This window comes from Puma concolor, chromosome A3 (genome assembly GCF_028749965.1).
Source record: "Puma concolor isolate L17-30 chromosome A3, mPumCon1.1.hap2, whole genome shotgun sequence".
NCBI classification, from domain to species: domain Eukaryota; kingdom Metazoa; phylum Chordata; class Mammalia; order Carnivora; family Felidae; genus Puma; species Puma concolor.
The window spans coordinates 118,373,870-118,387,103 of NC_141669.1; the positions used below are offsets into that span (position 1 = coordinate 118,373,870).

General features: G+C 53.3%; 1 protein-coding gene across 6 annotated transcripts in view; it reads left to right on the plus strand.

Annotated features, from left to right (window-relative positions):
* DLGAP4 (DLG associated protein 4) overlaps window positions 1-13,234 on the plus strand; it is a 199,205-nt gene that overhangs the window by 108,111 nt on the left and 77,860 nt on the right. For all 6 annotated transcript variants that reach the window (XM_086702126.1, XM_025932365.2, XM_086702125.1 and 3 more), the window contains 3 exons: window positions 5,587-6,658; window positions 9,353-9,594; window positions 11,893-12,007. In XM_086702126.1, the coding sequence (XP_086558252.1) occupies window positions 5,660-6,658; window positions 9,353-9,594; window positions 11,893-12,007 (1,356 nt within the window). In that variant the 5' untranslated portion in view covers window positions 5,587-5,659. The remainder of the gene's footprint in view (window positions 1-5,586; window positions 6,659-9,352; window positions 9,595-11,892; window positions 12,008-13,234) is intronic.

Here is a 13,234-nt window from a genome sequence, read left to right on the forward strand (position 1 = left end):
AGAATATAAAAGATCATAAAATCAGTGAATTAAGTTTCCAACTAAAAAATGTGGACAAGACATTAGAAGAGAGTATCTTGGACCCCAGCTTTAATAGGGGGAGATGGAGGAGATTTCTTCCTGGAGGTGCGTTTGAAGTTCTAGAACTATACTGTCCAATACGGTAGCCACTTGCCACATGTGGTATTTAAATTTAAGTTAATTAAAATTAAAAACTCAGCTCCTCAGTTGCACTAGCTCCATTTCAAGTGCTCTATAGCCCATGTGGCTTAGTGGCCACCATTTTGGACAGGACAGATCCAGGGGACAATGTATCATAAATTAGCAAGCAAGGAACATGTGAGAGTTTCCAAGAGCAATGAGAACTATGAAGAAAATCCAGGAAGGCAATGACATTGGTTGGCATGGGGAGCAGGGGACAGGGACGAAGCTGGAGAAACTGGCAGAAACTAGACCATGCTGGGCCTTTGCGACCTCCACTCTGCTGAGGCACCTCCTCATGCTGTCCCACCCTCCTCACACTCTGTTTCTCAGCTGGCAATCTTGGCCTCTTCCACTGCAGACCAGGAGGGTCAGGGGGCTGGGGCCTGGGTTGAGTCAAGAAATCCAGATAACAGGCCTGGAGTGGCCTTGCTGTGAGAACTTAAGTTGTCCCTTCCCCAGGCTGACACTCTTTAGCACCAGTAAGCCACGTGGATGGAGCTGAGGGTTAGAGGTCTCCAGAGACTATCTCTCCAATGGCCTTGAATGCCAAGCTCAGGAGTCAAGCATTTGTCCCAAGAGCCAAGAGGAGCCACTGAAGAGGAAGAACACTATTGCTTTGACATTTTAGCAATATCATTCCAGCCGCAGTTTGGAACCTGAATAGTAGGAGTTTTAGAGTGGACACAGAGAGACCAGGGAGAAGGCTGTACAGACTTCCAGGTGAGGGGTGGGAGTCACATAGGCAGAGGATACAGAGAGGAGATGGCATCAGGGTACATAACTGAGGCAGAATCACTGTGACTCAGTGATTATCATAGCTGGGGTTTCCCAGAAGCATGCCCGAGACAAAGATTCAAATGCAAATACTTCATTTAGAAATAGGCAGCACAGCGTGGAAGGGAAGAGGTAAGTCAGGGAAGGGGAGGTAGCCAATGAAGAGAGTGACCACTGCAAGCAACTGGAGCTCAGTGCCACTGGGCAGCTCCAGGAGTCAGTGTAGAGCCCATTCCTCTGTTGTCCCACCTGAGGGGTAGAGGAGCTGGGGTATTTATACACCAGCTCTCCAACAGTCACTGGTTGAGAGCTGTAGCTAGATTAGGGGAGGGGAGGTTGTTAAGACTGTGGCAATTCCTGCCAGCCACATGTGGGCAGAACAGGCTCCAGCTGCTAGAGAAAGCTCCCCTGCTTCCCACAGGGATGCAGATGTTGATGGTTGGGAGTCAGTCTGTTGGGCACCACAGTGATGAGTCCGTGGGAGATATGGGCAAGCACCCACAGCCACTGCTATAGTGATCAGTTGGATGGGAGGCCAGTATCTGTCAGGCTCTTTGTTGAAAGATACAGAAACCCAACTCAGACTAAGCAAAAAGTCTCTTGACTCTCATATCTGAGACTTAAGCAAGATTTTTTGACAAAAGACTCCAGGCTGACATCTGACAAGCACAGCAGCCCTCTTTCTGAAGAGTAAGACACCTCTTCCTGAAGAATCCAGCCATAATCCCAGGACCAACTCTCACTGGCTAGCAAAGATCCCGTTTCCATCTCTGAGCCAACTAGTACTCAAGGATGAAGGGCTGATAGGCTAGACCTGGGTCATGTGTCCACTCCTGGGGTTCTGGGATAGGGCTGGCTCCACCTAGACTGTAGGAAGTGAGACAGGGGTGGAATCATTTTCGGGCACAGCAGAGATTGTTACTAGGGGAAGGACATAGAAAGTCAGAAGAGGGAAGAATTTAAGGAGATGCCCAGGTGTGTGTCATGAGCCCCCACTGGGTTATGTCAAAGCATTTTACTGATGTGGGGGCACTATGTGCCCACCCACTGCCCTGGGAGGCACTGGCATTTAAGGTGGAGTAGAAGGACAGACATGCGGGCCCAGAAGTCAGAGAAAGAGACTCTTTTTTTTTTTAATTTTTAAAAAAAATTTTATATTTATTTTTGAGACAGAGCAAGACAGCATGAATAGGGGAGGGACAGAGAGAGAGACAGAATCTGAAGCAGACTCCAGGCTCTGAGCTGTCAGCACAGAGCCCAACGCGGGGCTCAAACCCACAAACTGTGAGATCACGACCTGAGCCGAAGTCAGATGCTCAACCAAGTGAGCCACCCAGGCATCCCAGAAAGAGACTCTTTTAACATGAGGGCCTAGTCACAGGAAGGAAAGAAGTTTAGCGGTCACTTGTGGTCATTAAATTGTCTATCTGGTCTCTAGAGGTCTCCCTGAGGGTGGCAGCCCCCACTCTCTCTTCTGTAACCCTAGTAGCACCTCCAAGGCAGGGACCCAACCACCCCAAATAGCCAGGTGAGGAGCCTCATCAGTCAAGACCACCACCAGTCTTGGGCCAGGGTTTGTGCCCCAGGGAATGAGCACATGCCAGCACTTCACAATTCACCAAGCACTTGCCCACACCTTCCTTCACTTCTTCGTCTTGGCCCCATTTGACAAACACACAGTCTGAGGCTTAGGGAGGTAGGCATGGTTCTGGGCTCATATGGTCCTGTTGGGGCAACTCAGGATTGTGAAATTGAAGCCAGCTTCTCCCTGGGAGGGATGGAGAAGATGCACTGGGCTAAGAGAACTAAGTGTTGTGTGCACTTCTGGGGCAGTGCTCTGCCACTGTCTTCTGCTCCTGATGACCAGCCCTCTCCACCTCCAACATTTCTGGGGCATCAGGCCCCTGCCAAGCCAGCGAGCCAGCAGGGTTGTGTTTGCAAATAGCATTCTCAGTTTTCAGTATCATTGTCCTTAGTTGAGTGGGCATCAAGGACATATTGCTACACAGTTCTCCAGCTGGAGAGCCAAGAAGGCTGGCCCCTGAGCCCAGGGATCACTGTGGCCCTCAGGGGATGCAAGGAAGCCAAGAAAAGGCTGGGGGGCAGGAGGGATGTAGGGGTGGTTTTGCCTGAAATTGTCTTCAAGAAGAGGTTTGCCCGGAGGGAGCCACTGCTGCCTAGAGTGGAGGGGGACCCTTGACTGTCTGGAACACTGACGGGTGGCTGGCGTCCAAGTTACCTCTTTTGCCTTGGCGAGAACAGCCTCTCCTAGCTTTGGTTTCCCCATGTGTAAAATGGAGATCATGGTCCCTCACCTCATGTGGCCATTGTGAGGATATGGTAAAGATAATGAAGATAAAGATGTCAGTCAGAGGACTTCCTCTCCAGCCTGGGGATAAATGTTCTCACCAACCACCTGGTGGAAGCAGAGATGCTTCCAAGGGGCTACTCAGCCACAAGGACTGTTCATGACAGTGCTCTGGCCTCCAGGGTGGGGTCCACCAGGCTCCTAGAGGCAAGGAGGGTCTCTGGCAGGAAGGGGGAGATTTTGAGCCAGGAGGACCCTGCAAAAGTCTCGGGGCTTAGGAAAGCTTAGGGCATAGTTGGTCATAAAATGGCTAGGTCCAAGAAAATAATCCTCAGATTCTCGAGGGTTGGGGGGCCAGCCAGCTCCAGGTGACAGTTGCAAGACAGCTCTGCAGAGGAATAGGAAGAGCTGTGGGTCCCACACTGCCCCAGACGCTGGATCCACTGTGTGATCTTGGGGAACTTCTTGCCCTCTAAGGGTCCCAGTTTCCCCATCTATATGATGGAGGTTTCACCTAGGCCAGTGTTTTTCATGCAGTGTTTGGTGGGATCTGGAATTTGCCTTAAGAGCTGCTCTGAGGGGTGAGAGGGAGTCTCAGACACCAGAACCCATGCTTGGTATATTAGTTTCTATGGCTGCTGTAACAAATTTCTAAAACCTAGTGGCTTAAAACAACACAGATTTATTATTTTACAGTCCTAGAGGTCATAAGTCTAAAATGGGTCACAGGGCTGCCTTCCTTCTGGAGGCTGTAGAGGAGAATCTGACTCCTTGCCTCTTCTGTCTTCTACAGGCTGCCCATATTCCCTGGCTCGTGACCCCATATCACTCTGACCTCTGCTTCCATCATGATACTTTCTTGCTCCCCTCTTAAAAAGACCCATGTGATTAGGCTATATCCCTCCAGATAATCCAGGATAATCTCCCCATCTCAAGATTGTTAATCATATCTGCAAAGGGCCTTTTAACATGTAAAATAACATAATCATAGGTTTGGGGGATTAGGACGTGGGCAACTTTGGGAGCGATCATTCTGCCTACCACTCTTGGCTTCAGCCAGAGCCTGGCCACTCTGACCTGGCCCACCCCTCCAAGAGCTCTATCCCCACTGCCCTTGTCCTCACTTGCTCTGTTCCAGCCACACTGATTACTTTCAGATACTCCGCACGCCGAGCACACAGTCCACAGCAAGACTTGGGACTCCTCTGAGTAGAGCTGGTGGTGGGGCCAGGGCTCAGAAACCTCACTAACTCCCCTCCGGGAAGACTGAGGCCCAAAAAGGAAAGGTACTTGCCTAAGTTTGAGACTGGTATTTCCTGCATGGTCCTGGATGGACGATCTAACCAGTCCAACTGCCCTATTTTACAAATGGGGAAACTGGGTCATAGTGGTTCCACTTAAATGCCACCCTCAACCAAGGCCTTGTCCTGTCCACCCAGTCCTGAGGATGTGCTCCTGTTATTGACTCACTGGGAACTCTGTTCCAGGCTGACCATCATTGATTTATCCCAGTTGGAAATGATGTGCTAATGGGCTTATTGGCTTCTGTGATGTTGGAGCCTCTAGCACCTAGTGCAGAAGTCACACTTGGTAGACATCTGTTGAGGGACAGAGCAGGTTTTTATAGAGGGTCTATTTTTGATGTAAGAATCCTCTGCTAAAGTAAGAGTTGGACAGTACTGCCCTCAGACCCAGGTGAGACAGGCCTTATCCTGGACCCCACTCTTTAGAAGGCTCCTCTGGGGGGGGGGGCGGGGCGCGTGGGTGGCTCAATGGGTTGAATGTCCGACTTCAGCTCAGGTCATGATCTTGAGGTCTATGAGTTCAAGCCCCACATCAGGCTCGCTGCTGTCAGTGCAGAGTCCATTTTGGATCCTCTGTTCCCTTCTCTCTGCCCCTCCCCTGCTCTCTCTCTCTCTCTCTCTCTCTCTCTCTCTCTCTCTCAAAAATAAATAAACATTAAAAAAAATAGAAGGCTTCTCTGGCCCTCTTACAACCATGTTCTTCCTTATAGGCAAGAATGTTCAGGGGCCAAGGGGACATGCTCACTCAGAGCCATACTCTGGATACTGGGGACCCTGGAATTCCCTACCCAAATGAGCTCAGGCCTGCTTCCAGGGCCAGCATGGGATCTTATGGGCCTCCATTTGTATTCTTGTCCTCCACCCCAAAATGTTAAGGGTAGGCCAAGAGTCTTCAGTAATCCTCCCAATCCTGATATCTGTGGGGGTCTGGAGGATACTCCTGGAACCCTGTCCCCTCCAAACTCAGCTGATTATTCTCTGTCTTCTCTCCCTCAGGACAGCTGCCGCCCGGGAGAGGCAACCCGGGCGCCCCACTAGGGCGACGGCCCCTGCCCCGAGGGCTGGGATCATGAAAGGCCTCGGTGACAGCCGCCCCCGCCACCTCTCCGACAGCCTGGACCCACCACATGAGCCCCTGTTTGCAGGGCCTGACCGCAACCCCTATCTGCTATCGCCCACGGAGGCCTTTGCCCGCGAGGCTCGCTTCCCTGGCCAGAACGCTTTGCCTGGGGATGGTCTCTTCCCACTCAACAACCAGCTGCCACCTCCAAGCAGCACCTTTCCCCGCATCCACTATAACTCCCACTTCGAGGTGCCGGAGGAGAGCCCCTTTCCCAGCCATGCCCAGGCCACCAAGATCAACCGGCTGCCCGCCAACCTCCTGGACCAGTTTGAGAAGCAGCTGCCCATCCACCGAGATGGCTTTAGTACACTCCAGTTCCCCCGTGGTGAGGCCAAGGCCCGTGGTGAGAGTCCTGGCCGCATCCGCCACCTGGTCCACTCAGTCCAGCGGCTCTTCTTCACCAAGGCACCCTCACTGGAGGGCACGGCAGGCAAGATTGGTGGCAATGGCAGCAAGAAAGGTGGCCTGGAGGACGGCAAGGGCCGGAGGGCCAAGAGCAAGGAGCGGGCCAAGGCTGGGGAGCCCAAAAGGCGTAGCCGCTCCAACATCTCGGGCTGGTGGAGCTCTGATGACAACTTGGACGGCGAGAGTGGCGCCTTCCGCAGCAGTGGCCCAGCCTCTGGGCTGATGACGCTAGGGCGACAGGCGGAACGCAGCCAGCCACGCTACTTCATGCACGCCTACAACACCATCAGTGGGCACATGCTCAAAGCAGCCAAAAACACCACCACCGAGCTGACTGCCCCACCACCCCCTCCTGCACCCCCAGCTGCCTGTCCCAGCCTCGGGGTGGGCACTGACACCAACTATGTCAAGCGGGGCTCCTGGTCCACTCTGACCCTCAGCCACGCCCACGAGGTCTGCCAGAAGACCTCAGCCACCTTGGATAAGAGCCTGCTAAAGTCCAAATCCTGCCACCAGGGTCTAGCCTACCATTACCTGCAGGTGGGTCCCTGCCTGGGTTAGGGGTGGGGTGAGGACTGTGGGGAAGGCACCAGTTCGGAGAGCCAGCTGTACCACAGATTTACTTGGAAAGTCGCTTCACTCTGGGCCTCTGTGAGTAAACACTGTGAAATGGGTGTCTGGCAGTACCTGCTTAATAAGAGGATTCCTTCCACTGGTCACGCTTTCAGCAGACATTGATTAGGGTTCTTCTGAGCCCAGCCCAGAGTAGGAACGAAAACATGTACCTGCCCTCTAGAGGACAAATCTGGAAGCTGTGCCATCCATCCTCCCCACAGGACCAATCGCATAGCGTTCTAATTGCCAACTTCCTGCCTGCTGTCTGCACCAGACCATGGGCTCCTTGAAGACAGGGACCACATCTGATGCAGCTGTGTGTCCCTAAGGCCCAGGACAGGGTCTGGCAGAGAAGTAGTGCTCAGGAAATGTGAGAAGAGAGAAGGGTAGAGGAACAGATGGACATTTAAGTGAACAGAGCTAGAAATATGAGACAGAGCCCCGATTATCAGAATGCTGGGAGAGAATGATGCATAAACAGATAGTCATGTCAGTGTGAACAGAGTGTAATGGAGATCAGCATGGAGGGCTTCAGGAGGCCCTAACCCAGCTCAGGACTAACTTGCTTCTTTCAAATGTTAATGTTTATTCAGGCACTTATGCATCAATGGCACACTCCTGGAAAGTGGCAGAAGGCTCAGAGACATCTTTGTTGCTACACATCCCCTGGGGCTGTCAAGAGCAGGGCCAGTGGCTATGAACTGGGCACAGTTCCTGGGGGCAAAGCCCAAGCTTGGGTGGAGGTTACGGAAGCAGATTTCAATACCCACCAAGATGGAAGGGGCTGCTTCTGTAGGTGGTGAGTGCTTCATCCTGGGGGGTGTGCCAGCACAGACCTGGTCAGCCTTTGGGAACACATTAGATGCATTTTGAAGCAGATGAACATCAAAGTCTGACAAAGCCCTGAGTTCTTGTCATTCTATATAAAAATTCCAAAGACAGAGACTATGGAGGGAAAAGCTATTTTTTTTCAATAGCAGGAAAATGAAATCTAGGCAGTATTTTATATATTTAAGGCTTTTGTGGTTCTCAATCCACTTCCTTAGTTTAGAAACATCAGAAAGGATGGTGTGTGACCTGGCTCTCTCTCAAAATGGTGTGGTTTGGTCTGATCATGTGAAAAGGCTTCAGAAACATCATGAAAGGACGGCCCTGCAGGCCCTGGGGTTTGTGCTGCCTGCTTGGGTCATGGGAAGTAGGTGGGGGGATGCTGGGATAGCAACAGGTTTTAAGCAGGAATATAGAATGTCACCTTCCCAAGGGACAGGTGGAGGTAGGGAAGATGGAGGTAGGGAAGATGGGAGATAGAATGTGCAGGCCCTAGTAACTGGCTGGGCAGTTAACTGGGGGCCAAATGGGACACGGGAGAGTCCTGGGGTGGGAGTCCCAGGCAGGAACTGTCCCTTAGCCAAGAATTGGCCACTGGCAGTACAGGCATCTAGAAGGATGTGGTGTCTGTGTAGGTGTGGTGATGCTGGGAGTGTGCATTTGTGCATGAGGTAAAGAATGGGTATGGTGTGGACACTGAGAAGTGTTTGTTACCCGGACATCTGTGGTGAAGTGTATAGAGCCTAGAGAGGTTGTGCTCTCTGTACATGTTGAGGCAAAGACACAGTGAAGTAGGGTCATGTTGCAGTGTGTCCACGGTGTAGTGGTTGCTTACTGTGTTTGTGAGGACGGGTGTGAGTATGCTCTGTGTTCACGCCGTGTACTTGTGTAGGGGCGGGCACGTGGCGAAGTGGAGGCTGTGGGGTGTGTCCTTGGTGAGATGGGTGTGTGGGGGAAGGTATGCTTGCTTGCTCTCTGAGATATGTGGACATGGCAGGGTGGGTGCACTCTGTGCTTGGGCTGAGGCTCTGCAGGCACTAAGATGTGTGTACTCTTTGATCATGAAGTGAACGTCCACTGTGTATACATGTCAGATGGAAAAACAGCCCTTTTTCCAGGTCACCACCTGGCTGCCAGACTCCCACAAGCCTCTCTGCACCCTGTGCCTTGGCTTACCCACCAGTGAGATACAGGATGTTGACTGGCTCCAAGAACCCTGCCTCCCTACTGATGTGCTGGTGTCATCTGAGCAGTCCTCCCTGCCCCCATCATAGGACAGGCTCTTGGTGCCAGGTCTGAGGACCTCTTTCTGGCCTGATGTTCTCATCCGTGTAGTGGGTTCATAAGCTATCCTCTGAGATAACAGAGTGAAGTGATAGGAACACAGTGGGTGCTCAGAATCGGGGAGCTGCAGTGGATACCATTGTGATCTTATAGGCTGGGCGGTTTGGCCGGGGCGCACCCAGCCTGGGATCCATGGAGAGAGAAATCTGAGGCCCGAGAGGGGCAAGGATTTGCTTAAGGCCACACAGTGAAGCTGTGGCAGAGCTGTCTCTGGAACTCAAGTATCCATCCCAGCCTGGGGCTCTGCCCTGCTGCCAGGTGGCTTCAAAGGCAGTACCCAGCATGGAAGGCCAAAACCCTCCGAGGTGGAGAGCCGGGGAGCTTCAGGGTCCGGAGCACCATTACCCAGGTGATGTGCCCGAGGCTGGGCGGCCGGCGGCGCGCTGAGGGTGTGCGCTGCCCCGCACCCCTCGCCACCCTCGCTGAGGCCTGTCCGCCCATCCTCAGGTGCCCGGCGGCGGCGGCGAGTGGAGCACCGCGCTGCTGTCCCCGCGCGAGGCGGACTCCGCAGCCGAGGGCCCCATACCCTGCAGGCGCATGCGCAGCGGCAGCTACATCAAGGCCATGGGTGACGAGGACAGCGACGAGTCCGGCGGCAGCCCCAAGCCCTCACCCAAGACGGCAGCGCGGCGCCAGAGCTACCTGAGGGCCACGCAGCAGTCGCTGGGAGAGCAGAGCAACCCCCGCAGGTGAGCGCTCTGCCCCGCCTCCTAGAGCCCCGCCCACAGGCAAGCGCCGCCCCCCGGAACGCCGAGTACCAGCCCCAGGACGTCTCCGAAGTCCTGCCTCCGGGGAGCCCCGCCCACAGGCTAACTTGCCCTTTTGGGAGCCCCTCCCGCTCGTGAGCTCTTCCTTCCCTGGGAAAGCATCCTACGCTCTCACGGGCTCGGCACACGGGCAAGGCTAGTCCCTAGATGAGCTCCTCACAAGTGCGTCCCACTCCTGGGAACCTCGCTTTCCTCCGCTACGGGCCCCTAGGAAAGTCCCACCCCATAGGCGAATCCTGCCGTACAGCCAAAGATCCGGGTGAACCCGGGCTCCCAAAGATCCAGGCCCCCTGCGTTAGCCCTCTCCCAGAGATCGTCATCCTTAGGTTGGCCCTGCATTTGATAAGGTGACTCTGGAGAACGCTGTCATTTGTTGAACCACCCCATAAGCCCCCAACAGTTAAGTCCCGACCACAGGTGAGCCTCATCCTTTGGTAAACAATAAGGAGAATCTCTCTAGAGTGGCCCAGGTAAACCCTGCCCACAGGAGTCACATGCCCAGGTGAGTTACACTCCCACAGGAGAACTGTGCTAGGGAACCCTCTTCTTCAGGTTAGGAGAACCCTGCCCTTAGTGGGCCCACCACTTGTACCAGCAAGGTACTGACCAGGGAAGGCCAGAGACCCCTCTGCCCTTGCCCCTGTAATCCATGCATGTGGTGAGCTCCAAGGCTGAGGAGGTGGATATATCCCTAAGTCAAAGGGAGATAGATAACCTTCACCTGTCCCATCACCCTGCCTAGAATTCCACCATTTGAGCTCCATCCTGTTGCTTTAAGACTTGGAAGAATTAATGAAAGTGTGAACAAATGAGATGCATGCACACAGAAAGCAACAATTAAAATGTTAGATGTGAGGCCTTCACATGCAGAAGTTACCATGGGAATCAGAACAGAAAAGGGGGGGGGAGTTACAGAAAAGCCCATCACTAAGTGCAAACCAGGTAAAACTTAGTAGAGCAGTTTTAGAGTCCTTTGAGGAAAGAAACTAAAGCAAGTCAGAAACAAAAAGGAGAGTTAAAGGAAACAAGCTTAGTTCTTCAACTACTAGGGGCATGAGCCAAGGCTTCTGGGAAGACTTTGACAGAGGGAAGAAAGCAGTAACATAGCACTGATGCAGGGAGAGGCAGTGTCCTCAGAGAAGCCAAGTCTCCTTGGGACAGGGATTTGCTTAAAGGGTGCACAGTGGGACAGAAGGCAAGGAATGGTCTCCAGGTGGGAATTCAGGACACCATTGTCCAGTCCCAGGTCTGTCCCTCTCTGAGTCTCAGTTTCCCCATCTTTAAGTGAGGGGGTTAAGCTGGATGATCTCTAAGACACTTTCTAGTACTGAGATCCCACAGCTCTGTGAATGACCAGTGGGCACTGAGGTGAGAGAGGTGGACAGGACCCAGGTAGAGACCTTGAATGAGGTCTCTACAATAGTAGCAATAGTTACGGGCACCATCTGTTAGCACTTGCTGTACTCTGGGCTCTTTACCTGCCCCAGTGCACTTTAATCTGCATTACTGAATCCTCAAGCAGGCAGGCACATTGTCATCCCCACTTTATAGGTAAGGAAACTGAGACGTAGGCAAGGGGTTATGATTGCCCACGGTCACCCAGTGAGGAAGTTGGATTCCAATCCAAGCTCATCTGTGTCAAGGCCTGAGCTGTTGGGTGCTTGAATCTTCACCCCAGAGCAGTGGTGAAGGAGGAACCCAGGGTCAGATAGATGTGAGAAAAATTGAAGAGCCAGGGCCATGGGAAGTGGTGAGTCTTTGGGAGGCTGGTGGAAGCCATCTGGATATCATGTGGAAACTGATATCTGGAACCATCTGGAAACTGATGCCCTTTGGGCAGTTCTAGCCTGAAATCAAGGCTCTGAGCCTTGACCTACCTACTCCGTCCAGCCATGAACTGGGCTGGTATGCTCTGCCTTGGGTTTGAGATGGTCAAAAGTGAGCTTGTGCTGCCACCTTGAGGCTGCAGCAGACATGACAGGTGGGGACCACCTGCACACTCCAGATGCAAGCCTTCAAAAGCTGGGAGCTCTCCCCATGCTCCTTGACCCTGACACCCACCTACTCTCCTTCACTCACCAACACTACACAGGCTGGCAGTGACTTCCATTTTTCCCTCTGCCACTGGATGACCTTGGCCAGTCTTTTCCCCTCTGGGCCTCAGTTTCCCAGGCTGAACAATGGGTGTGCTGAGCCCTGTCTGCCCCCCACCCTCACCAGGAGTCTGGACCGCCTGGATTCAGTGGACATGCTGCTGCCCTCCAAGTGTCCGAGCTGGGAGGAGGACTACAATCCCGTCAGCGACAGCCTCAACGACTCCAGCTGCATCAGCCAGGTGAGGGTAGTGGGTAGCCAGATGGTCAGTGGGTGTGAGAGCTCTCACCCAAGAGGACAGACATCCAGGCTCAGCCCCTGTTGAGCAGTCCCCAGATGTCCGCACTGTGCTTCTGTTTGGTCTTTGTTCCTGAAGCTGCCTGTGTATGTATGTCTGCCCCACTGACTGTCCTGTGCCTGGAGAGCAGTCACAGGGCCTGACATTGCATGAACTAAGCTGAGAGCCCTGAGGGAGGGACCACACCACTGCTATAGACCCAGGAGCCCTGAAGAGAGGTAACTGGAAACCTGGGTTTGAGTTCCAGTCTTGTCACTGATAGTATGGACCCAGGACAAGTCACTCCCTCCCTGAGCCTCAGTTTCCTGATTTACCACAGAAGGGTGACAATTCCTATCTCAAAGGTTGTGAGGAATTAATGAGATAATGAATGTAGTGTTCTCAGAAAAGGGTGCCTAACTTTATGGTTATTATTGTTATTTTGCTGTGTGACCTTGAGTAAGTTGCTTCTCTACTCTGGACCTCCAAGGCCCACCGGCTCAGTGGAAAGTTGGACTTCCAGGATCCAGACACCTCTGCCACTAACAGCAATAAGCATACTGTGCTGTACTTTTTCATTCTCATAACCACCAACTCCTTGAACCCTCACAGCCACCTCCGGGGGTGGGTGTGCTTATTACTTATATCCCCATTTCACAGATGAGGAAACTGAGGCTCAGATAAGTGAGGCCACACAGCAAGGAGAAGGCAAAGCTGGGCAGGGATCCGGGGCTGTCAGACCTAGACCCGGACCCCAGCCTCTGACATATGCACAGCACTTTAGGGTTTGCAAAGGGAGGATCAGCTAAGTTTCAAGGGCTCCCCGCATGGTGTGGATGGGGAGGTGAGGCCCAGAGAAGGCAACACCTGCTGGTAGTAGCAGAGTGAGGCAATGGAGGCGCCAGGTGCAGACCCAGCCTCCTCTCTGGGCAGGAACAGGCCGCAGGTCCCACTGTGTGTAGCCCCATGGCCCAAGCTTGCACTGCTTAGACCTGGAAGGCTTTTGGACCCCAGCTCCTCACCACTCCATTGTTCCTCGCCTGGCCAAAGCCACCCCCCCCACCCCGCTCCAACCCCAGCCCCCTGCCCACAGCACTGTCGTTCCCAAACCAAGGAGACTGACCTCAGACATGGGGAGGAATAGAGCACCCCGGACTCTGTGTCCCTGCCATCCTCATCCAGGCCCCACCA